General features: G+C 42.2%; 1 protein-coding gene across 1 annotated transcript; it reads right to left on the bottom strand.

The window, feature by feature from the left end:
- Nucleotides 1-2587: 2587 nt before the first annotated feature.
- Nucleotides 2588-19826, bottom strand: LOC142487717 (uncharacterized). Its single transcript, XM_075587524.1, has 6 exons — nt 19811-19826; nt 17460-17687; nt 16803-17108; nt 15328-15405; nt 14100-14962; nt 2588-2623 (listed from the first exon to the last, which is right to left on the bottom strand). The coding sequence occupies exons 1-6, from the start codon at nt 19824-19826 to the stop codon at nt 2588-2590; spliced, it is 1527 nt and encodes a 508-aa protein (XP_075443639.1).
- Between the last annotated feature and the right edge of the window lie 6592 nt (nt 19827-26418).

Here is a 26418-nt window from a genome sequence, read left to right as displayed (position 1 = left end):
CTCTTCCTGAAAGATTCAATAGAACCTTATTGGATATGTTAGGCACACTAAAGCGATCACAAAAGGGAGAATGGAGTAAGCACGTCGAGACACTGGTGCACGCATATAATTGTACTCGCATGAATCGACGGGGTATACTCCTTACTTTATGATGTTCGGCAGAGAAGCCAGTAGACATCCGCCTCCGGGTATCTACCGATGGGGTACCCAATGTGGCGCACTACTGCTATGTGAAACAACTACAAGATAGTCTGCACCGTGCTTACCAGATAGCCGAAAGGGCCACGGCCCAGTTAAATGCCAATAACAAACAGAGGTACGATCATAAAGTTCGCTATCGAGACTTGCAGCCTGGAGACGCAGTTCTCTAATGCAACTTGGGGATTCCTGGCAAGCATAAGTTGGCCGACCGATGGAAAGAAGGATATTTTGAAGTAGAGTCCCAGATGCCAGGCCTCCCTGTGTATCTATACGTGATATCAACGGCAGGGTAAAGGTTTGGCATCGCAACCATTTATTGCCCATACCAAAAGTGGGCAATATAGGCTCAGAACCAGAGACTGTAGTAAACAACTCTGAGCCCAAAGAATCTACGGACACTCTTAGCCCTATGACGGAGAGCGATTCTGAATCTGGGAATGAAACTGCTGCTAACCAAACCAGAGACCGGTGGGCACCTCCCGAAGGAGTACCGGGTAATGGGCCTGAGCTCCAGGTACCCTCATTGTAGCTTCAACAAGCCATCCTCTCAACCCCAGCAGCTCCAGCTTTGTGCCTAACAGAGACTTTGTTCCGGCTGATTCACCTGTTACCCGAGAGACAGGACCTCAAGTCCCAGCACATCTCTCATCTAAGAAAGTTACAGATACTGAGACCAAAACTCATCGCAGTCAAAGAGTTAGGCGTCCACCCACTAGAGTGGCTTATAATCAATTTGGGGCACCCCACTATGAGTCTCATCCATCGGCTAAAGCTAAGCTGTCCTCCTTATTAACATGTTTACCAAACTTTATAACATCGTTTAGAGTTTGTGTGATAAGTTGTACCAAGTATACTCTGCATATTTATTATATAAAATGTGTGGCGCTCTCCTTCAAGTGGGAACGTTGATGTTTTCACCGGGGGGAGGATGTAGCCAGGTCCCCTTTCAGTCCCCCATTGTTGCGCCTCACCCCTCTTACCTTTGAGGCTGCAGGGGTTAGTGTGGGTGGCCAAAAGCTCTGGTGACTCTCTCTGCAGGGCGTCGCAATCTTGGGCCAGGTTGCGCAGGCGCGAAGAGCGCAGGAGTCGCAGTGGCCAGTATGAGGGTTGTGCATGCGCAGTGTACAGCGCGCAGGCGGCGGCCCATAGACAGAGGTTCCGCAGGGACTACACGCCCCATAGTGCTATGGGGCGGCAGGACCATGTGATGCCAGCGAACCAATAGTGCAGCTAGTTTCCTGAGACAGGAGATAGATCTTCACGGGCTGGAAGAGGAGGAGTCAGTTGGAGCTGGAGTGAGATAGGAGTAAGAGGTTTGTGTGCAGGGGTCTGTGACCCACTGCACTAGGTCAGATATCCCGTAGGCCCCAGCTAGGCCCTGACTCCCAGTATTAGTTTGTGGCAGCTACAGGGACAGGCCCTAAGATAAGAACCTTGCCCCTTAGCTATTATACATCAAGGACACAGTGCTACTCTGTGTGATCCTGTCACCGTGGTCTGGGACCAGACCACTGGGCTGAAGCAGAGACTATCCTCACGGTGGGACCCTGCTGCGGGATACCACCCCACGCAGAGGAGAATGCACAGTGGAGGATCCCTTCTGATCCTTGTCGGCGCGCCCAGGTGCTGGAGCGCCCGGCAGGTACCATTACAGAAAGTGCACCAACTCTAATCCATTCAAATTAGTGGGCTGCGCGGTCACACACTGTGGGCATTGTGGGACATTGAGGGACTGGGATTCTCAGGACACGGTGGTGGGATACAGTTCTGCAAGGTGCATGGGTAGTTGTACCTTTAGTTTGATAGAGTATAAGATATTAGAGTATAAGATATTAGAGTTTAAGATATATGTGTGCCAGTAAAGGCCTTCTATTTTACAGTGTGTGTTTATTGTTTGGGTCATGTGAGGGGCTCCTGCCACTACGTTGGGATCCCCCTTATAACGATGGAGGCGCTGCACCAACGTTATAAGTATATTCCCCCAGGCTCCCCGTGGCGGAGGCTTAGGCCTCTGCGAGCCAACAGGTTAGAGGGCAGCACCAGTAGCCATCTTGTTTAAGGGGAAACAGGACTACACAAGTACTGAAGGCCTGGATTGATTTGGATTTAATATTGTTTTTATTTTTACTTTATTTTTCTATGCAAATACTGGCAAAAAATTTCCAAGAACATATCTTGGCAATCGTTGTGTCCCCTATTCCCCGAAGCTTTGAGTGCTGAGGCTCAGCTACAGAGGACCACCTGGCTCATAGAACACAAAGAAACAAAACAAGAAACGTGATTTTTTTGGGGTGGGGGATGTTTATATGTGAGATATATGTGAGATAACAAACTATAAGAAACCTATAAAGAGTAGAATTGTGAGCTAAAGGATATCCCCAAGAAGCTAGTAAAACTTGATGAGAGATGAAAGTGTCATAGACTAATGGAAAAAAGAAGCAGGTGAAACGATTGCAGATGAGGACAGAATATGTGCTCAATGGGGAAAAAAGACACTAAACATCGGAGAGGGAAAAAAGATTAGATAAACCCATTGGAACTGTTCAGTGGTTATCAAACGATTGCTATTCCTGGAAATGAAACAATGAGATCCCAGGGCACATGCTGTGAAATAAAACCAATGTACTGAAATGCAAAACTTACAGCAACTTCATCTGCACACGGTTTTATTCGTCTGCCTGACAGCTCCCATAACAAAGATGTATCCCACAGTGAAATATTCCGCTAATTGTTGTTTTCTCTGAATCTAATGAATACATTTTCTAATACTGAAACAATGAAAAATATATAGTTTAGAGAAACAAATAAGTGATTTGATCAATTTCTCTATCTCTAACATAAAGACACATGAAGTCTCAGAAACAAAAATGTAAAAATACCGAATTCAATCTAACAAACTAGTACTGTAGTTTTCCATTTCACAGAAAATGTCATGTTAAATGTTTCACAGAATTATAGAAATGTGGGAGTAATTAACTAAAGTGCAGTAGTGCTGATTTTGAACAGAATCTCCCACTCAAGTCAATGCAAAACGGCGCTATTGCACTTAATCACTTACAGACATACCCCGGTTTAAGGACAATCACTTTAAGTACACTCGCGAGTAAGGACATATCGCCCAGTAGGCAAACGGCAGCTCACGCATGCGCCTGTCAGCACGTCCTGAACAGCCATACCGGCTCCCTACCTGTACGAAGCTGTGCGCAAGCGGGGAGACTATAGAGCCTGTTACACATTCGTTATTTACATCAGTTATGCACGTATATGACGATTGCAGTACAGCACATGCATCGATAAGTGTGAAAAAGGTAGTGCTTCACTTTAAATACATTTTTGCTTTACATACATGCTCCGGTCCCATTGCGTACGTTAATGCAGGGTATGCCTGTATGCTCTATGTTCCTTATTCTTTAGGTGTGATAGCGCAGATGATGTGCCATCACATAAAAAATCCAATTAAAGTCAGTGGGACATTTCATGGACATTGCATGTGGTAGTACGTCCTATGTGCTATCACACCCTACAGAATAGGGGCCTATGACTCTCAATTAATTTCTGCCCAATAAATCATTAACGTTTCTGCAACGTACTTTATCTTGGATACATTTGCAGATCTTTGTACGGTAGATTGTCTATAGCAGGGGTGCGCAAACTTCTTGAGCTGCGCCCCCCCTGCCTGCTCTCCCTTTGTGTCGCGCCCCTCCCCCGACTGTAATGCGTCGTCGAATGACACCGCGGGTCATGTGACGTAACATAACCCACGGTCGCATTTGATGCTACATCTCCATGGCAATGGGCGTCAAATGACAGCGCGGGTCATGTGACGCTGCCATGGAGACGCATGGTCTGAAGTGTGGACTGAAGCCGGGTAAGTGTGCCGTGCAAACAGACAGAAAAAAGATTCCTCCCTGAATGCACTCAGAAAGGCCAGTAATTTGTAATATGTATATTAAAAACCTTTTAATCGCAAGAGAAGGTTAAAACATATTTGTAAAGAGGGACATGGTATATACAGTCCAGGACCAGCCCCTTGAAGGCAAACCAACAAAATCTTCCTCAGTAGTAAGGAGATATTGATATTACACCACCTTAATGTGGACTGCTTCGCTCAGATAATCCCCTGTATGTAGCTCCAGAATGGGAGGCCCATATCACCTATGGAAATCCTAATATCAATAATTCAATGAACCTGACATGATGTAGGTCATTGAAGCTAAATCTGGAGGGGTGATTAACTCAAAGCCGAATGGTCAGATAGTATACATCTGTGTGATGTCCCTAGACCACTTATACGGTGTGTAAAATAAATACCAGAACAGGGTGAAAACAACAACGACGCAAGAAAGATAATAGTGACAAAAATAAAAATAAATACTAAACCACACAAAAAATAATGTGTGGATGTACACATAGAGATTCGTAGCTGAATGATGTGAGAGCTCTGCAAAGGGCAAGCACAAAGTGTGCTCTTGTGGACGCCCTGAGGCATGGTTCAAGGACCGTATCCAGTTATAGCCTCTGTATACTACCGTTTGTATGATGCAGGGGTCACATAAATAGTAATCTAGCTAGAAACCGGTGAACAACACTGATCAGACCCAATCAATATTAGTACCTGATTGGTTTATTGGCATAAAACACACTGACTCATTAATCATACTATGTCTCCATGTAGGGAATATGCACAGTGCATGAACAGCTAGTGCTGTTCACGGTAAGTGGGCACTACCCCAAATTCAGCCCCCCTGTTATATAGCAGTAAAGTAAGTATCCTGCATAGTAGTAAGACTGTCACACTGGTAGCTGTGTGGGGAAGGAGGCAAAACATATAATGCAGTCTACTCCTATTACCCTAGACATAAATGTCTTGCACACTGGTGAGATGTACTACTTAGCTCCTTGGCGCTTGTATCGTCCTTTGCGCCGTCATATGTGGAGGAGAAGGGGAGTAGAATGCCAGGGGAGAAGTGTCCCGGTCTCGAGGCAGCAGCTACAGTCGCGGGGGCGCCATCTTGGATGCGGTGACGTCACCACGTTCTGGTCACCTGACGCACGTTTCGCGCGTGATCGCGCTTTCTCAAAGGTACATGCACGCTGTCAATGTGCACTTTAAGTAGCTAATGGTTGCCATAGCGACCGCTGGGGGCGTGTTTCCCCCAGATCGCCTGCTGGCCTGAACTGTTGTATTGTCAGTTTTGCAGCAAATTGATTAGTCTTGATCATGACGTGGCCTGCACATGTTGTGGGGATAATAGCCCCTCGTGATTAAACATAGTGCAGTGCCTGCATCTTAGGTACATTACGTGATCATGCTGTGTTACGTGTGTTTCTCGTAAGTGCATATGTAGACAGCAAAGACCTGAATTGGATGTGTCATACTGATTTGTCAGACCTCTTAAGGTTACAGTACCCAATTAATGTAGATACCAATTGCATACCTAAATGACATGTGGTGTAGGGTCTAAGTCCCTTAGTTGTAACACACCGTGTAAAGTATTTGGAATGTGGGGTAAGGGAGATACAGTAGGACGTAGGTAGGTGACCCTGTCTCCATCTGTAGTTGTGGATGAACACTCTGCCCGCAGATAGCTAGACCTGGAGACATGGGTGCTTAGGGGAAGGTAGGTATTAAAAAAAAGTGTGCCGTGCCCCCCCCAAAAGTCTCACGCACCACAGTTTGCACATGCTCTGCTATATCCCACTTTGAGATTTGGCATCACACATTTGCAAAAGGCTAAGGGCCTCATGCAGTAAGCGTTGATAAGGTATTTTTCGGCATTTTATAGCCAAAATTGGGTTTGAGATTCAGTAAGCGCCGATAAGTGCTTGATTTCGGCAGGTTTCGGAGCCGATAATTTTGTTATGGCCAGTCGGCTGTCGATAAGCCTGTTTTCGCCACTGATCGCCACTTTTTTAAATCGGCTGGATTCAATAAAAAAAATCAGCTTATCGGGGCTGATCGGCACTACGAAATTGAGATGTTATGGCCAATTTCTCCCGCCAACTAAAGTTGGCAGGTTGGAGGGGAGAACGATCGCTAAGGCTGCCGGAACGGCACTTAGAAAAAAAAAATCTTCTGTACATCAATGGAGTCAATGGAGCGGGGATGTATAACAGTATAGTACTGTTTACGTTTCATTGCTCACAATACAAACGTCATTTGCATTACAGTGTGGGGGCATTCCCTGCATTGTGTCACAGCTGACGTGTATTATTTGCATAACATTGTACTTTTACATGTTTTCAGCATTTGCGGGTCACATTACTCATCATGTGATGATGTGTCAAGGGAAAATACTATACTCAACTCTTAAAGGAGAACCTCACATCATATCACACATTTTATTGAACTGAGCGACAATTATTTACATGATGTTACACATGTCACACATGTCACACATACACCGTATATTCATGTTCCTTTACATTACACAATGCTTGTAATGTGTCACGCATCTTTAAACGTTCATGTACATCTGTCTTCTCATGTTTACATCTAGTTTTGGGTCCTCCCTATTTTCATGACGTCACTTATTGGACGCTCAATCACATTGCATGTTTACATTGTAACCGTAGCATTACAAGCACTTCAACCTAACTTATACACACATGTACAGTAATTCATCATTGGGACACCTTGTAAACTCATTCTATAGCAACTATCCTCATTACAGAAATGCATGCATATGCACACGACTATTCATTGTTGTCAACATGTGACAATAACATGGCTAATTACACATGTTACACCAAACTTTTCCCACGTCAATCTCAGCCTTTTTGTCTAATTACATGACTGACTGTTGCGTTCACAAGTGTTACATGCATTGCACATTACACTATTTATTTTCAAGCAATCTTTGTACAAAGCTTCACGTCACATCATTGGCAAATATCATCATTCCCTGCAGAATACACACAACAAATACTTCTAAGAACAACTGCACACAGCTTGCCACAGAAGTACTTTATTATGTTAATGTAACACCTTGCATTTTACTATGTCACCTGACATCATCACATACCTATTTAAAGGACGCCCATTACCTGCTCATTCACAGCTACTCATTTCAAAATGTTGCGATTGTTTAGGAGACGGAGGAACATTCTTTTCTATGACATGCTTGATGATCAAGAGAATGATATAGGGCAAGGGAGGGACAGACCGAGGGACAGTGACAGGGACAGTCACGCGGATACGACAGGGACAGGGAGAGGGACAGGCCGAGGGACAGGTAGAGGGACAGGAGATCAGAGGAGAAGACAGAGGAGACAAGTTGTGCCTCGTCCGCGTGTGTACAGGGAGAGTACCCTGTTAGATGGGATGAGTGAGGAGGAGATTGTAAGTCGCTATCGTTTGAGTTCAGCAGCAATCTTATCTCTTTATGAGGCGATAAGGGGAGATTTAGATTTTTTCACAGCCAGAGGTCGTGCAGTCCCTGGGCTTGTTAAAATGCTGTGCTCATTACATTATCTTGCTTCTGCGTCATACCAGACAACTGTGGGCATAGTGGGCGGGGTCTCGCAATCTACATTCTCGCGGGCCTTTACCCAGTTTCTCTATGCACTCAATAGACGCGCTAGGAATTATATTCATTTTCCTACAGAGGCGACAGAGTGGCTGGAAGTCAGGACTGGCTTTTATAATATAGCAGGGATACCATGTGTGCTGGGTGCAATCGATTGCACACATGTTGCTTTGATTGCACCTAGTCAGAGTGAGCATGTGTACCGCAATCGTAAGCACTACCATTCACTCAATGTACAGGTGGTATGTGATGCCATGATGAGGATAATGCATGTGGTACCCAAATTCCCTGGTTCCAGTCACGATTCCTCTATCCTGAGGAACTCTTCAGTCTTCCATGCGTTCGAAGAGGGACATTTTGAACATGGTTGGCTGCTGGGTGAGTACAGATTTACATGTTCTAACACAAAACACATTTTTATTTAGGAATGTTGGCATTGTACAATTTGATCACTAATGTCAGCTTATGTGTGCTCCATTCATTATAGGTGACTCAGGATACGGAATTAGGCCGTGGCTCTTGACTCCGGTGCTAAACCCTCAAACTGAAGCAGAGGAGAGGTACAATGCAGCCCATATATCTACAAGATCTGTTATAGAGAGGACATTTGGCCTACTCAAGACCAGATTTAGGTGTCTGGACAGAACTGGTGGGGCTCTTCTATACAAGCCTCAAAAAGTGTCTGATATTATCCTTGCCTGTTGCATTTTGCACAATGTTGCACTCAGGCACAATGTACAATCAGACCTAGCTGAGCCTTTGGTAGACGAGCATCCCACCCATGTAGCTGCTGAAAATGAACAAACAGCCAGTGGTGGCCAGACACGCCAGAATCTCATCAATTCATTTTTTTCTTGTAAGTAAAAACATATATGTTCCAAGTTCTACTTTTATAGTTAAATTATGTTATCTTAACAATAATGTTTTTTTATATACCCTTCTGGTAGGACACAGATGAATATGGGTTGCACACCTTTCTTTTCTCTGCTGTGTGCACAAAGGGATGTGGCACCGGTATGTTATTGTTGCACAGGTTATATAATCCCTCTTGAATTGTACTTTAGTTGTGTGTATGTGAATACAACTGGGGTAACAAAGCACTAATATTGTAGCATTGTGTTGTTCCTTATGCTAAGACAATACACATATTATGCCCATACTCATTCATGCTTCTAGTATGCTTACATACAATGTTATTGGTGCAGTGTAACATGTACATCCATATGATGTGTACACCAGGCTGATTTACATTTTGAATGTGATTAAATATACATGGTGTTGCACATTTAACACCAAATACACACTTTGCTGTGTTGTTTACGGTACTGAAGATGGCATGTCAATGTTTGCAATTTATATATTGTTCCTTTGCATTATAGGTATATCTCCAGTATGACTGATCATGGTATGTATATTTGCTGACATCTCTCATAAGATGTGCCTACCTCAATCTTCCTATAATTATTTGAAGTAAAAACCCAACATATTGGTTTAAACACAAATGTAACATACATGTACTTTCTGTATCATGTATATGCATTTAGCTACTCTTGAGGTTTCATGTGCATTGTATTAGAAAATGATTACTCCCATTTCATCACATTTTATGTATGTTTCCTTATAAATTCCATTAATGTAATATAGAGGTGTTTGGAGAAAAGGGGATAACTGTACTTATTTGTTTACTTACGGGAGATCATTCATCACGGATGAAATTGACTGATCATAACACTCCATGCATGAATGCCTGTAATCACAACAATGCGTACTACATCTTATATTTAGCAATGTAGGTGTTTATTAATGCTAGGAATTAATAGTCAACATTAATTTAAATTTGTGACATGTGTATGTATAAGTCACACGTGTGTGGATGTGTCCTACATGTACCAAGTGTAAAACTGTTAACAGAAACCACAATTTTGTCGCAAATGTTACTGTCATTTAGCATTTATAATTTCCCAATATGACAATGTTGGTAATATTTTTGGAATGTCAATCACGTCACTTCATCATTATCATGATGATAATTATCAAGTATTCTGACAATTGTAACGTCAATCACGTGCACATTAGCATAGACACACTTTTTAAGACAACTGTTTGTGTCTGTATCAATTTGTGTAGGATCCATGTATAACACTGACAAATGATAACAGCAGCTTTATTATGGTAGCTTATATCATCATATTGACTATACTATTTATTTTTAGAACGTTTAATAAACACAGTAAACTATAGTTAGTTAGGTTAATGAAATATACACAGAAACATACTTCATTACATGATGTTGATGTCATATTCAGAACATCATGCATTGTAGGGGACCACAACATCTGGGCAATAACATTATTTGCTACAGTCCCAAACCATTTTATCAACATACCCATGTAACAAGAGATTTTTAACAATAAATGGCTAGTTGGTTGTAAGTGTCCTTTACATTGGGAGAAGGAGTGGCTCATTGAGTAAAGACACACACTGGCACTGAGAGTTTGAAGCAGGGGAGTCTGGTTCAATTCCCGGTGTCGGCTCCTTGTGACCTTGGGCAAGTCACTTTATCTCCCTGTGCTTCAGGCGGCAAAAAATAAATTGTAAGTTCCACGGGCCAGGGACCTCAGCCTGAAAAATGTGTCTGTAAAGCGCTGCGTACAACTAGCAGCGCTATACATGAACATGCTCATATTATAATTATTATTATTGTTACATAGTTTCGACAGTCATACGTTCCATTACACAATAGAATACACAAATGTGTTAGCAGAGTGGGAATGGTTGTTATATATAAAACACACCATGCCATAAAATGCTAGTAGTAATTAAAGAACACTCAATAAAAATTCATGAGGCACTCTTTTGCAACATCATTATGTTAATTAAGTGCTTATGCAATATAGGCATAAGGGTATCACATTTTTAATTGTTTGTTAATAAGCGCTGCAAGCAATATAAAATTAGTTCCATATGTAGTATAGTAGTCGGTGGCTCCTCCTCACAATCATCTCATATAAAGGTAGACTCTTCTGAAATCATACATTGATCCGATTGTATCTTCCCCGACATCTCTGAAATACAGCAAACACATGATGGTCAAAGATGGCACCTTACTATATATGTATCCGTGACAACGCGTTACACAGCTCTATATGATTGTGTACATACACACGTCACTCACTTATATGTTAGAAGTACAAGTGTACATCAGTATGTAATGTTTCTTTAAATTTGTAGAAGGCATAACTATGTATATGAAGTGAACGTTGGCTGTATACTAAAATGTGCGCGTACATCTTAGTGTGCGCACGCACTTCACGCTTGGGTCGAATAACTGTTAGCGCATGCGCAAAACAATGCGTACGTTGTGCGTTCAATACATGTTGAAAATACAAGTAAACATAAAATCTTTATTTCAACTACAATGAAGACGAAACTACATTCGTTCTGAACGAGTACATCTGTATTCTTTTTAAACAGACGTGTTTGGACAGAAAGCACGGCCGATAACAAAATGCGCAAATGCAATACGTGTGACGTCATGTTAAGCCAGCGTGAAACGCACGCTAACACTCCTCCCACTCAATTAACATTCGGCTAACGCCCAGTGTACGCCCCCACTGTATGACACACTGCAGTTACCGTTACTATAACAAAACAAGACAGCCAATAGGCTTTGAGGCGCGCACGTCGCTTGGGGGCGGGACTTACATCCGTAATCCTTTTTAAGGACGCCTTGGCCCATGACAAGGGTCCCACGTCATACGTGGTGGACCCGGTTTTTTATTTTGTAGATGTTGCATGATAACCAAACAGGTATGTGTTAGAGTTATGGTAAAATGTTGCTAATATGTGTAAAGGGATAGGAAAGTACGTATATTTATTCCGTCAGCAATGTGTACTACTCTTTCAGGTTCTACTATATTGTATTAGGAAACAATTTGTTTGTGATCGCTACATGTTATGCAGTGTGCAATGTTACGCTGTATCCACGCATTGAAAGTGAAAATGGTGGTTACAAAAAAAAAAAAAATGTAAACGCAGAGTCAACGCATAACGATTGTTATATTTACCATTCTTCTAGAATTAACTCTTCGTCTGCCTGCAACTGTTCGCTCCAGAAATGCAAAGCATTTTCATCCACGCTTGACCCAAACGCTGAATCCAGTATGACACACATCTCCTCCATGAAGCGCTCATAGGAATCGCCACTGCTTTCTTCAAACAATTGGTCCGGAGGTAGGTTCATTTCTTCGGGTACCCATTCCAATGCATTTTCAGCTGAAAGGCTTGGTACATAATCATAGTAGTTATGTTCTTGTACAATGTGGGTTTCAGGAATGGAGGGTGCAGATATTGCAGCAGGTATCGATTCACACGGAACAGTAGTAGCGGATCCATTGCTATTGGCATTAGGAATAAATATGCCATTAAGCACAATATGTGTGCCCTCTTTCACGGTGAAATGTTTATCCTTGGCAATCTTCCAGAAACCATACCTGTCTTCTAGCTTATCCTGCACACGTTCAAAACAGTCATTAGTTGATAAAGTGAATCTTACTGAGGAATTAAAATTGCGCGCATGCCCACGTTCTTGGTAATAAGGATATTTGGCTCTAATCAAATCATAGATTTGACGTGTGTTAGCTTTGTGTCCGCAAGTGGACAAAATCGCTTCTGCTATCATGAATTTTTACCCTCTTTGCGGATTCATAGTCGTTACGAATTCATTAGCCATTGCAGATTAACACAAAAAATGTGTGCAGGTCTCTGTTCTTTGCTCATAAGAATGAAAGTGGTCAATGCCTAACAATTTGCTGTTTCCTTTTCAAGGTCATAAAAAGTATCAACTGTTACTCCTTTTTTTGAAGCTCCAATTGGATATGTTGAATTAATTGGTTGAACGTTTGTGGTTTCTGATAGCCGTTTGTCTGACAAACATGTATCTTTTTTTTATCTCGTTTCTCATAACATTCCGAGACTTTTAATTAAGTAACATTGTGGTTTCTTGAAAAATAAAATAGAGCACTGTGTGAAAATAGTGCTTACACAGCCATATCATGAAATACACAGACACCTGCAAAAGGAAATGTTTTTTTTTCCACATAAATTTCTGTGTGTATTTGAAAGTCTGGTTAACTCCCTGTCTGCATCAGTTGCAGTACGTCTGTATATATATCTATAAATATATCTCTCTCATAAATATATATATATATATATATATATATATATATATATATATATATATATATATATATAATGCAGGAGTACACACAACATATTGATGGCAGTAAGTAGGCCTTGTATGCAACCTATTCGAATGGTGTTAAACATGAGTGAATTAACTAATAAACATTTGTTTTAGGCCAATACTGTTATAGGCTCACAGTTACTATAGTTCTCAAATATTAGGCCTGTATTCTTAAAATAGTGTGTTTTCACAAGGAAGCATGAAGTGTATGTTTTTGGTAAATACATATATACCAGTTTAGATAGTACTATATATACATACACACACATACACACACACACACACACACACACACACACACACACACACACACACACACACACACACACACACACACACACACACACACACACACACACACACACACACACACACACACTGTGTGTGTGTGTGTGTGTGTGTGTGTGTGTGTGTGTGTGTGTGTGTGTGTGTGTGTGTGCATATATCCATACATACTACATATATATTAGTATAAATTCAGAGATGTTCTTGAAACAAGAACACATAAATGATTAAAGGACAACATTACAATGGCCATCAAAGGTAAGTAATATTTAACACAAAATCCTACTGTACACGTACAAGAAAGATGTTTGCAGTTAAATAGGTGTTTTTTAAATTGCATGTGAATAATATGCACATGCAATGATTACATCAAGTAACACACCCAAATGCAATGTTTTGCTGCAAAGTCAATGGCAGCTTCTCTAAACTTAGCAACTGGCTCCTGGTGGACCATTACTGAATACACGATTCATACATCAATATTAATAACACTATTAATTAATTAGGACTGGTAAAATTTCCAGAAGTTCACGTGTACAAGAACATACTTGAAAGTTTGGAAACAACACAGTCTTCAGCATACATACAATATTAATTAGATAATCTGAAGTCAACAAAACAAGGCCAAAGACATATTTAGTGAATTATAACATTTATTTTTTTTGTTCCTTTTGAGAGCGAGTAACAGGCCTGCTTGTTGTCTCTTGTATTTTCCTTTTTCGTTTTGAAACAACTTTAGCCACAACAGAGCCACTTTGAGTGGCCTCTGGCACTTCACGGGCAGGGCTTGTGGCCAGTGACTCCCCTACAGGGCTTTTGGGCAGTGACTGTTCACCTACAGGGCTTTTGGGCAGTGACTGTTCACCTACAGGGCTTTTGGGCAGTGACTGTTCACCTACAGGGCTTTTGGGCAGTGACTGTTCACCTACAGGGCTTTTGGGCAGTGACTGTTCACCTACAGGGCTTTTGGGCAGTGACTCACCTACAGGGCTTTTGGGCAGTGACTCACCGACAGGGCTTGTGCCCACTGACACATGTGAGCAAGTTGGTAGACACTGCACAAGTGATGGTTGGTCTGTTTCATGTGTGTCTTTTTTTGTTTGTGCCCAAAAACTGGTCAGTAGTAACTGCTTGTGGTGTTTTGTTTTTGTCGCCTCCTTTGTAGGTGTCAGCTCCTGATTTTGTACAGATGGCAGCGGTAGGATGTCGTCAGGAACCTGCACAGCAATGTCTGCTACTTGAGCGGTAACATTCGGACCTGGGGAATGAAGCTCAGATGCATGTGGTGAAAAATTACCAGCATGTAAAGATCCTGCCTGTGAGGTGTTGAAGTTTAAATGTGGTACAGTAGTCATTCTCAAGTAATTTGCTTGGGTTTGCTGAACAACTAATGCTTCGAATGAGGTGTTGATTTTTTGCAACTGTTTAGGCACTTCAATGAAGACTCTGTGGAGATGTGCCAATTGTGATATCGTTTCTTCCTGCAGTGCAATCATCCTTTCCAGCACTGTCATCAGATCAGAATGGCGTCGATTTTCTGCTTCCACAATTTTTCCCTCAGAAGCTACAATTGCATCGTATGTGGTAGTTGATGGACGATTTGGCGGTAAAACTGTTTCAATTGGAACCTCTTCATGCTCACTTGATTGTATTTCTGTGTCTATGGCGGTGGCATCATCATCATCATCTTCATCATCATGTTCTAAAAATAAATGTACACATTATTAAATGGCATGTTAATCTCTGCTGTGTTACTATGTAATTATACTGTGTCATAAGTAACAACTAACATGTTTCCATACGTTTTATAAACTCACATTAAAAACTACCTTGACTTACGAATAATGTTTGGACTCAGTATGAAATATGAATGAATGAAAACTTGCTGTAAACTCACAACTCCTACATGATAGTTAACATCACTAACACAATACATGTTGCCTTACACTTCATTTTCACTGACACTAAGTAATCCTATTTAAAGAACATGTGCAAAACAAATAATGAACATGACAACATAACATATAGAAGTGCACATATTATATGGCCACCAACTCATACACTCACCTTCTAGGTGTGTTGAGCTGCATGACCCAGGTGAAGACACTTGTTCCCTCTCAGGTGACACATGTCCTCCAGGGGCAACTATATATAACAATAACATTAGTTTTACATTTACATGTGTAAATATTGAACAAACAGTTATTGTATGTTCAGTATTTATGAGTACCTAACAGCATCATTTCCTTAACTGAAAATGTGTGTCTGAAAGTGAACATAAATAGTTGTAATAACAATGTACATGCCTGTGTACTTAGAACGTTTGAGTTCCCTAACATACAACATACTATGTTTCTGCAGTAATGCGTGAGGATAAATAGATAAAAATTGTACATAAAAATCATATGTTGTGTAGTGATATCAGTATCATAATGTACATAAGTATCATGAGATGAACATTCACAATGGTTATCATGAAGGTGGTCATATAGCAAAAAGTTTTATTTTTGGGACAGGATATGTGTGGTACATTAATAGAAGATGTGGCACACCTGAATGTGGCTGTCACTCAACAAGACAAGACATGCAGTGTGTGATAATGTGTCGTTGATAGTAGTTCAACTATAGATATGAGTGAACTAATGTGTGACGTACGGTTTGATAACTAATGAGTTGTTGGGGCATTTAGTAGCTAGAGTTACGCTTTCAAATGAGTGTGATTAACTTCAGTTGTGCTAGTCATGTTGTAAGAACGGTATTCCCTTCCCCAAAAAGGCTAATCAGCCACACCTTTCAATTACTTCAAACAGGTGAAAATGGTGTGAACTAAGTTGACCCTAAGATGAGCCTGTAATTTGTGTTTGTGCTGAACCCCACCCCCTCTGTTGACGTGTATGCTGTGATGAGATATTCATTGCAGCTGCTTTAACTCAATGTTAGAGGAGCTAAATAGTCGTCTGCAGTGTTTAAGTTATGAACACAATGACATAACATATGCTACGTGTGCCTCATTATGCTGTCTGTATATGACATAAAGCAAAAATGGACCTTTTCATAAACAACTATAGATGTGTTAGTGCAAGTGATGTTTGTTGGCCGTTGCATGCAATATATTTGATGCATGCTTCAAATAGGCAGTAATGTCGTGTTTGTAGGAGTAAAATAAATAAAATACACAATAATATTATACATATTTATGTTCTGTACCTGTAGCTAGTAATAATTTCTCATTAGCATGTGTTACACATGTGTACTACCCTGTTGTTCCCCATCTTCGCCCACCATCAATTGCTTCCACTGCAGCAATGCATTTTGGGAATTCACATGTAAATGACCACGCAATGGCACGTGCTATATTAGTTACTGCTTTTAGTAGGACTACAACATATATGTCTATTTTGAGATATATATATATATACAGAATCAGACATATACATAAATAGATGCAGGTATGCTTATATTGTGAAGACAGTATAAAAAGCAGCGGAAATATGCAAAATAACTGTAAGCAACGACACGCCTAGTACAGTAATATTTCTCACCTGGTGGAAATTGTGAGGGATAAATTCCAATATCACGGTCACCAGCCAAGCCTTCCACGACGACGGGAAGTAATTTTGCCCGAAGCAGCTCCTCCAATGGAGTTAATATCAGACGTTGTGGTGTCGGCCCACCTCCAGTGCCAGTAGCATGCACGCGTTGGTCTTGTATTTTCTTTTTCAATTTTGACCTAATATCATCAAATCTTTTCCGACAATGATACTTGTCCCTGACACTATTCCCACACGCATTGACACCAATGACTATTGTGTCCCACATTTCTTTTCTGCTTGATGAACTTGTCCGCCCTTGAAAAACATATAAAATATATGAGGTAAATTAATAATAATAGAAGCACCAGTTTCCTACACTGCTAGCTGTTCCAAGAGATAGCAAACATGCTGTTTTAGGTGTAATATGTGAAGCACATGAGCATTCACTACTAAGCCTATACATGTAAGCAAGCTTGCATTCATATTGTATGCAGTTATGGCAAATTGAACGCCTGTGTTTAGTTGTCCTTGTAACGCATGATAAAAAGCTGTGTTTCCACACTAATTAACATAGAAAGATATTCTGTACCCATATTTGCATATGAACAAAACTCAGATGACCTAGGATCACATGTATTTGAAGAATAAATGTAAAGGTGCACTTACCTACTAAATGTCCATAGATACTGTCATAGTGCTCCAGAATCCCAGTGACAAGAGCTGTATTTTCCTGGTCATTGAAGCGAGGATTACGTGGCTTCTCCACACGTTTCTTCCGAGCAGGTTTAGGCTCAGAGCTTGGCTGGTGCTGACTGGACTCTCCTTCTTCCAATGGAAGAGACTCCAAAAGCTGGCCACCAGCAAGCACGCCACCACCAGACACCCCATCAGCAACTGCGCCACCAGCAGCACTCCCAGCACCAGCACTCCCACTCTTGGCACCAGCACTCCCACTCCTAGCACCAGCACTCCCACTCCCAGCACCAGCACTCCCACTCCCAGCAACAGCACTCCCACTCCCAGCAACAGCACTCACACTCCCAGCAACAGCACTCACACTCCCAGCAACAGCACTCCCACTCCCAGCAACACCACTCCCAGCACCAGCACTCCCACTCCCAGCAACACCACTCGCAGCACCAGCAACATCACTCCCCTGAACAGTACGTTCACTCCGACACGTACTCGCACGAGTAGCACTCCCACTCCCACCAGCATCACTCTTCCCACGCTTTGCGGGCATACTTACAGCACTCACAAAAAACAGACAACAAATGTACAGCCAATCACACGAAACACTTCCACATATAAAACAAGACAAAGATGTAAACAAAACAACAAAGGACAAAGCTTTCCCAATACACAACAAGTCTCTCAGTCAATATGCAAATCTTAAATCACCAAGCTCTGTGCGTCTCTCTCTCTCTCACTCCCAACAACACAGAGAATGATTAACAGTACACGTTGCCTTTAAATATGGCGCGCTATCCAATACATGCTTGGTTCGCCTGATTCAGCAAGATTTGTGATTGGGCAACCTAACAGCACCCCGCCACGCACGCCGATACACCTGTGTGTGATCGGCTAATCATCGTGAGAGTGGGCGGATTTGTTTTCGCCTTGATTTTGAATGTATTCGGCACTTACTGCATACGGAGAGGAAAAATCGCCAATAACATGACTAATCGGTAAGCTTGCCGATTTCACATATTCGTCGCTTACTGCATGAGGCCCTAAGTATGCCAAAGGTATTAAATACCTTAAGAAACATTAAAAAACAGAAAGGTGTGTTACGGTGCTATTCCATAACACACCTACTGGTGCTGGAAGACATCTTATAGCCCATGTAACTGATAGTGACTTCCGCGGTTGGTGAAAACTTTGCTTCTCAACCGTAAGTTGCCAGTGCAAATTTCCCATGCAAATCTATATGATTTGCCAATATTTGTCCCATTTGACTTTCGAAGGCTTTGCTTTTCTCTTAAGCGTACAATTGCAGTGAATATTTATGTAACCAAAAATGTAAAAAAAAGCAGATTTAGGCCATTTTGTTTGCTAAACTATTTGCCTTTTGTTAATTCACCCAGGCTTTCACGAGAAAAGGCAGAACAAGGTTGCATATCTCTATTTAATTATTTGCAGGTATTGTATTCTCTATCTATTTCGTAACTCTTTGTAGCTTCCATGTATGTGTGGGTAACAAAAAGAGGAAATATATACTTGTACCAGACATAATGAGTAGGTGCACATGAATATCACTTGGTGACATTCTAATTCAGTATAATTGCCCAATTTGCATATGCCAGGAAGTGTAATTAAACCTGCCAAACAAACCGGGAGGGTTTATTTAATCCACCTATTGTTTTTGGTTCAATGCTCCAAATGTGTAGCAAGGAAAGGTAAAGGCCCCGGTTTTGCAAAATTTATTGACAGTTGACAATAGAATGGAAGTGATAAATTACTCTGCAACATCTGTATTTAACATCACGCTACTGGAAGATAATGCAATTTTACACTACAATAACGAGACGTTACGTCTGTGAGATATTTTCTGGCCTTTGTTTTTGCATAAAACTACCCTAGTGTACACGTGTAACCTCAGGGAAAATAAAGTCCATTGCTAATAGCCCTGAGGGGTCACCAGGAGGGCGGCTTTACGTCCGTGACCCCTTTCCCTCTAGGTGGTGTGTTGTCAGCCCCTGATTGGCTGAGGGCTGTAGCTGGCTAGAGCACCTTTACCTGGGAACTCCAGCCAGATCAGCAACAGCAGCTGATTGGCTGCTTTTGAGCGGGAATCTAGATGGTGGGTGCCATATACGGCACACCTGTGAGCACGTGACTTGCATATGTGATAAGGGTTACTACACACAGCTATATAGCTGATTCATTTTTCTCTGTTCATGGTCCCTCAAATGAATCTCCCCTCAATCTTTTAAATTTGTCATGACTGAAACACTTTTGAGCACGTGACATATATGTGACCAGAGTTAATACATATAGTTAACTAGCTGACTCACCGTCATCTAGGCACATGTCCCTCAAATGAGTAGTATCTATCGTCACAATATCTATCTTTAATCCGCTACCACCACCAAAGAAATTTAAAATATGTAATTTGCATCTCACCACTAAACTTTTGTGGGGAGCAGAGGGGGACTGGGGGATCTGTCCTCGGCACCCCTGACCTTCTGCCGGCAGATGCCTCCCCTAACCCAGAGCAGAGCAGAGCTATATCCCTGTTTCCACCTTGATGGCCATCTGAAGCAAACCAGGGCTCCCAGATCTGGGTGTATTTAATGTATTTCTCTTTAAGAAGGTTGTGAGTTTTTCCATTAAGGAGGTGTGCCACCACCACAATGTTTTTAATATAAGAAATATAAAAATAGTGGCTGCTAAAATAGTTTTAGTTAATAGAGTTTGAGTTACACATGCAGATATTTTATTCAAAATGTGTATGTAAAATGTAATTCAAAATACTGTATTTATGTTTTTGTATATGTAGCACACTTTCCCCCACCCACTGGGAGATGTGTAGCTACGGTGTGTGTTGCGGTGCAATACCTGTGGCTCACAGGAGGGTGCAGCCTCCGCTGCTGGGAATCTGGGGTAAACCTGGATCGATGCTCGATAGCGCCTCCACCTGTACGGGATTCTATATGTAGAATAACCCCGTTACAGGACCCACATACAATAAAGCACACACTTAGTGAAAAGATAACAGTTTTACTGCATGAACTTCTATGCACTGTATACATACCACACCAGGTCAATCATGACCATATATATTCCAATCAATGATACAGTCCCACACATAAGGACCCTCAGACAACTACAGTAACCACCCTGGTGTCCCTGAGTAAGTAGTCCCACCCAAAAATGTGTAAGTCAGCGCTGCCCACTAGAACTGTTTGTTGGTGCACATGAGGAGTTGGGTACCTGCCGGGTGACGCCACACCCGGGCACACTGTAGAATATAGGATCCACTGATCTAGCGATGTCAGCGATGAGTCCGCCTCCACGGTGGGTGGTATCCAGCTGGAGGGTCCCAGACTGATGATAGTCTCTGATGGTCTGGTTCTGGACCACAGGCCACAGTCACCATGCAGTGTCTCACTGTGTCCCTGACACTGATAGTGCTAAGCAGGGCAATGTCCCTGTCTAAGGACAAGTCCCTAAAGCAGCCACAAGTTAAGTGGGAGTCAGGGCCTAGCTGGGGCTATCAGGGGTATTTGGCCTAGTGCAGGTGCCACAGACACCTGCACACACAACCTACCCCTTCCTTGTCCCAGCTCCGACTGCTAACGTGGTGTAAGCGTGGAAAATGTATCTTCTGTGGTGCAGGGGAAAGCTGCAGCCCTATTGGTTCTGTGGTGTCACCTCGTTCGCTGCCCCTATACTTGATGGGACTTGTAGTCCCGCGGAGCCCTTCTACCTAATGGCCTCCGCTCGCGTGGTCCTACTGCGCATGTGCAATCAATTACAATATGTCGGCGCCCTACTACGGGAGCCGCCAGCGACTCAGTCGCCCTGCCTATACTCCCAACAGCCTGCCTAAGCTCCTGCACGCACCGGCACTAGTTGGAGGCACCCGCGCACCACCCACCGGTATCTCAGGAGGTAAGGGAACCCCAGGGGGGAACCTAGCTACATATACATTTACAAAATAAGAAATATATACAGTTCACAGCGATTTTTATTTCACATAATATAATTTGGTTTTAAAAATACACAATACAGCAAAAAAACTTGGCAAAAAACTTGACTGCGCTTTATCACGTGGTTGAAAGTGGCCAATTTACTCTGTGGAGGATATGCACCAAAGTCTCCCGGCTGCAAAGACAGGAACAAAAAACACTCCATATTTACCAAAGCACAAAATCCCATTGTGTTTCTTATGGGACCTTTTTGTCTGATAAATCCGTTTTGTTAATGGGAGACTTTCATACAGAACTCCCTCCATTCTTCTCCTCAGAGCATTGTGTATGAATGATAAGGTATGTTCTTAACAGCACTTTGAAGCTGTATTTACTGCTGTTTCTGTCAGATCAAGACAGCTCTGCATTGTCCCTTTCAGGACGTTGCCCTTTTAAGAATTCACGCTTCCAGCACATCATTGGAACGCTCTTGAAGCACAGCATTCAGGGTAATGTGGTCCAGTGAAACAGCTTGCTATAGCTTTGCATAGCTGTGGTGAACTCATTTTCCCAAACCACCCATAAAAATACCCCAGACTATAGCTCAATCTATTAAAGTGGGTTTAATGTGCAGAATTCTCGAAACTTTGGTGGCTTTATGAGACAATGGATTACAGTTCTTTTTCAAGAATAAGTGACCTGACTTACTGCACACAAGCATGATCTCTGTAAATGTAATTAGGGTGCTATTATTTGCATTGCATTTTGTGCAGCCTAAAAAACAACTAAGCACGCTTGTCATTTTTGTTTACTAAGTCATTTACTATGCCTTGCTGAGTTATATCAACAATTCATGTAAATGGCTTCAAAGATATAATTAATTATGTCTGTAAAATACATATGAGCAGAGGTCAAAGTGTGATGATATTAGTAGGTGTGGAATAACACTTCTTTTCTATTCACACTCACAATTAGTTTATTTTACAAAAATAAATCAAATAAAAAAAAGATTAATTGCAAATGTTTTCCACCTTTCAGCTTTTAAAGCATGCTGTGCATGTTATAATAAACCCAACTAAAATTATTTTTAATAAGGGGGATTCACTAGCGGTCAATAAATGTAAAACAAATGGTGTTATTATTATCTTATTTACTAAATCCATATCGCAAGTGTATGCAAATGAGCAATTAATGGTTAATTACTTATTCACATGTTATTCACGAAACTAATTCCCGGTCCTTAGTGCTATATGCAGAGATGTCAACCTCTAATGGTCTGAATAAGTGTGATATGGTGGTTGTAGACCAATAAATTGCATTTTAATCTAAAACTAGTAACTTCAGTCAGTGAGACTTTATTGAAGTCTATGGGGCCTATGCACTAAGCGCTGATAAAAAAAATTGCCATGGTTTTTAAATCGCCATTTTTAACAGCGTTGCTATTACGGTATGCAGCAAGATTAGCAAAAATGGCGAGTATCCGGCGACATGAAGATCGCCCCTCTGAAAGGGGCTCACCCGGCGAGTTCTTTCTGCTGCAGAGAGAGAGAGCCGCCTCTCCCTGCCCAAATCTCGTCCGAATTTTTTTAAATTTAATTTATTACTAGTGTATTGTAGCAGGGGGTCTCCGGGGCAGAACCGCATTGATTTCAGGTCCGGGGAACCCCTGCTTCCCGAGATATAGGCCCCATTATGGGGTGTCGGTATCTCCTATGCATTTGATTCCCATGGTCACGTGACGCGTGACATTTAAATACATAGGAGATACCGGCACCCCATAATGGGGCCTGTATCTCGGGAAGCAGGGTGTCCCTGGGGCTGAAATCAATGCAGTTCAGCTCAGGAGACCCCCTGCTCCCGCACACTAATAATAAAAATTACATTAAAGCAGCTTCATTACCTTAGCGGATAGGCACAATAACTGCTTTATTGAGGGCAGAGGGGGTGAGTGAAGCAGATACTTCACCCTTCACTCACCCCCTCTGCCCCCAATAAACATTACAATATGTACTAACCACCAATAAACAACCCATCCCATGTGCCCCAACATAAAACCAGATTTTATATTTTTATACACAGGATTGATACCACCTCCAGGTGGTCCCCGCGGGTGTCCGGGGGCCCCAATGAGGTCCCTGGGTGGTCCCCGTGGGTGTCTGGTGGTGTCTATGGGCCTCCAGGTGGTCCCCACGGGTGTCCGGGGGCCCCAATGGGGTCACTGGGTTGTCCCCACGGGTGTCTGGGGTTCCCCGGGTGTTCCCCATGGGTGTCTGGGGCCCTCGGGTCATTCCCACGGGTGTCTTAGGGCCCTCGGGTGGTTCCCACAGGTTTCTGGGGCCCCTCAGGTGGTCCCTGCAGGTGTTCCCTGCAGGTGTCCGGTGGTCCTCAGGTGGTCCCCATGAGTGTCTGGGGGTCCTCGGGTGGTCCCGGGGGTCCTCGGGTGGTCCCCGTGGGTCCCCGCTAATCTGCAGTACCAATCATGTATCAAAAATTTTAATTTGGTATAGATTGCAATAAATACACCTTCCCCAACCCCCACAACACATACAGTACAGTAATGGGCAAAATAACTATTATCCAGATCTGGATAATAGCTCATTTGCCCATTATTAAATCAAACATTAGCCAGGCAGCATACAGTAAATAAAGTAAATAAACCTTTCTACTTACCCCTGCCATTATGAAGGGTGTCCTCATCAGCATACTGCAGGGCTATGTCCTCCATTGCCAGAAATAATACATGAAATAAAACAACAGAAAATAGGGTAGATGCTGAGCACAGCAGTGAAAATAGAGCTGGAGGCTGGTACTAGTAAAAAAATATTTATTTAATATTCTTAATAGCAAAAATTAGACAGCCGGGCCCTGCTGTCTATTTTTTGCTATTATGCATATTAAATAAATATTTTTTACTTGTGCCAGCCTCCAGCCCTATTTTCACTGCTGTGCTCAGCATCTACCCTATTTTCTGTAATTGCTCTCTTGGACTGAAGCACGCCATTGCCGAGACCCAGACAGACTACACAATCATGAGTTTTTTATTACTCCGACTGCAACAGGACTTTCCTCTGATAGTCAGGGGGTCATGCACTAAGCTCCGATTAGTCGTTTTTAGAACGCAAAGTCCCCGCGGGAGTCCCGGGGTCCCCGCGGGCCTGCGGTACCAATGTTGCGCCTCCAAAAATAATAAACTATATTTATAACTAAATACACCCCCATAACACATACAATATAGTAATGGGCAAAATTACTATTATCCACATATGGATAATAATGCATTTGCCCATTTTAAATACATATAAATTACAATAAATACAGTAAATACATATTACACTTACCTTTTCAAGGCACCCACGATGAAGGCCGTCTTCATCCTCATCTTCATCCTGCCCATGTCCCTCCGGTGCTGAAAAACATACTGTACACAAGAATAAAAATAGCCCCTAACCCCTTAATCACCTTAGCGGTCTTTAACCGCTACAATCATTAAGCGGTTAACCCACCCTCACCCACTAACCCAGGCGGGAGGCCTACAGTAAATACCCTCCCCCACTACCCATCTCGTGAGGCCTAACCACCCTCTCCCACTAACCCACTAACCCAGGTGGGAGGCCTACCCACATACCCTTGGGGCCAATACCCCATTCCCCCACCCCCAGTACCCACAAGAAAAACAATACACAGCCCCACAATAAACATCATTATATTTATTCTATACATAACCCACCCCCTGTGCCCCTCCATAAATACATGATTTATTATTTTACATACAGGGTTAATACCCTAGGCCCACGGGAGTCCCCGGTGGGCCTGACGGGTCACCTCACAGACCTACAGTAGCCCAGCACCTGGTTTCAAACAGGGTCTGGAGGCCTATGGGTCCCCGCCAGGCGCCTTGGTCCACCAGGTGGTCTCCGCGGGTCACCGTGGGCCACAATGGGGTCTCCATGGGAAGGCCCGTGGCTGTCTGGGGGGCCCCGGGTCAGACCCACAGGTGTCTGAGGGGCCTCGGGTGGTTCCCATGGGGGTCTGTGGGCCCATGGGTGGTCCCTACGGGTCCGCAGGTTTGACCAAAATGTGATGTCATAGGCCTATAAAAGCCTATGTCATCTCATTTTGAAGCCAGACGCCGAGGAGGGAACACCTCCCCTCCTAAGAAGAAAAGAAAGGCATGGCATAAGAAGATGGAAGAAGACGGAGAAGACCCCAAAGAAGACCCCAAGACTGACGTAAAGGATTACAAATAGAAGAAAGAAGACACCGTTGTGTATTGTAAGGGTTTATTATTTTATGGTTACCTTTGGATTGGTTCCAGTGCATCCGGGTCGCCTGGATTTCGGTGAGTGGGCATCTAATGGTAAGTAAACAAAAGAAAAGTTTATTATTTTTACTTTTACAGGTTTGTTTGATTTTTAATTCATGTCTTTTATTTTTTCATTCCCATTTAATGCCCCTGAATGTATCTATGTCCCTATGGATATACATACATTCACGGACACTGAATGGGTGTATTCTATGTGATTTTTGGATGTAAATGCATTGTATTTTATGCTCTGTTATTGCCCCTGTATGTTATGTATATCTATCTATATGGATAGACATACAGGGATAATAATTGATAATTTTGCTAATGTTTATGTTCTTTTCATGTATGTCTAATGTATTTAGCAGCTTTATTTATACATTGGTGTGAATAATGTAATTTGTATTTAGTTACAGGTTATTTGTAATGGCTTATTTCTGGTAGTTAGATTGGAATGATGGTGGTTACTTTCAATTAGAATTCTTTTGGCAATGTTTTGGCTTTAGGAATTGAATAGGAAATTGTATAATTGATTTGTATTGTATTGTAATTGGATTAGGAATTGATTAATTGATTGATGGTAAATGTATTTATGTTGCTTAGTTTCTATTTGATTTTCATGACGGCATTGGTGGTTAGGGGACATTGTTCATAGTGTATTTTATTTTTACATATATTTTGCATAGTC

The sequence above is a fragment of the Ascaphus truei genome, chromosome 1 (genome assembly GCF_040206685.1).
Source record: "Ascaphus truei isolate aAscTru1 chromosome 1, aAscTru1.hap1, whole genome shotgun sequence".
In the NCBI taxonomy this organism is placed as follows: Eukaryota; Metazoa; Chordata; class Amphibia; order Anura; family Ascaphidae; genus Ascaphus; species Ascaphus truei.
Note: the sequence above shows the minus strand (reverse complement) of the source record. Positions and strands in the feature narration are given on the sequence as shown.

What these genes read in the sequence shown, in the direction of transcription:
- LOC142487717 (XM_075587524.1), bottom strand. An exon ending in TCCCTCACAATTTCCACCAG is followed by an intron (nt 15,406 to 16,802) that starts GTGAGAAATATT and finishes TGTTATATATAG; the next exon opens with TTGCCCCTGGAGGACATGTG. An exon ending in CAGCTCAACACACCTAGAAG is followed by an intron (nt 14,963 to 15,327) that starts GTGAGTGTATGA and finishes ATTTATTTTTAG; the next exon opens with AACATGATGATGAAGATGAT.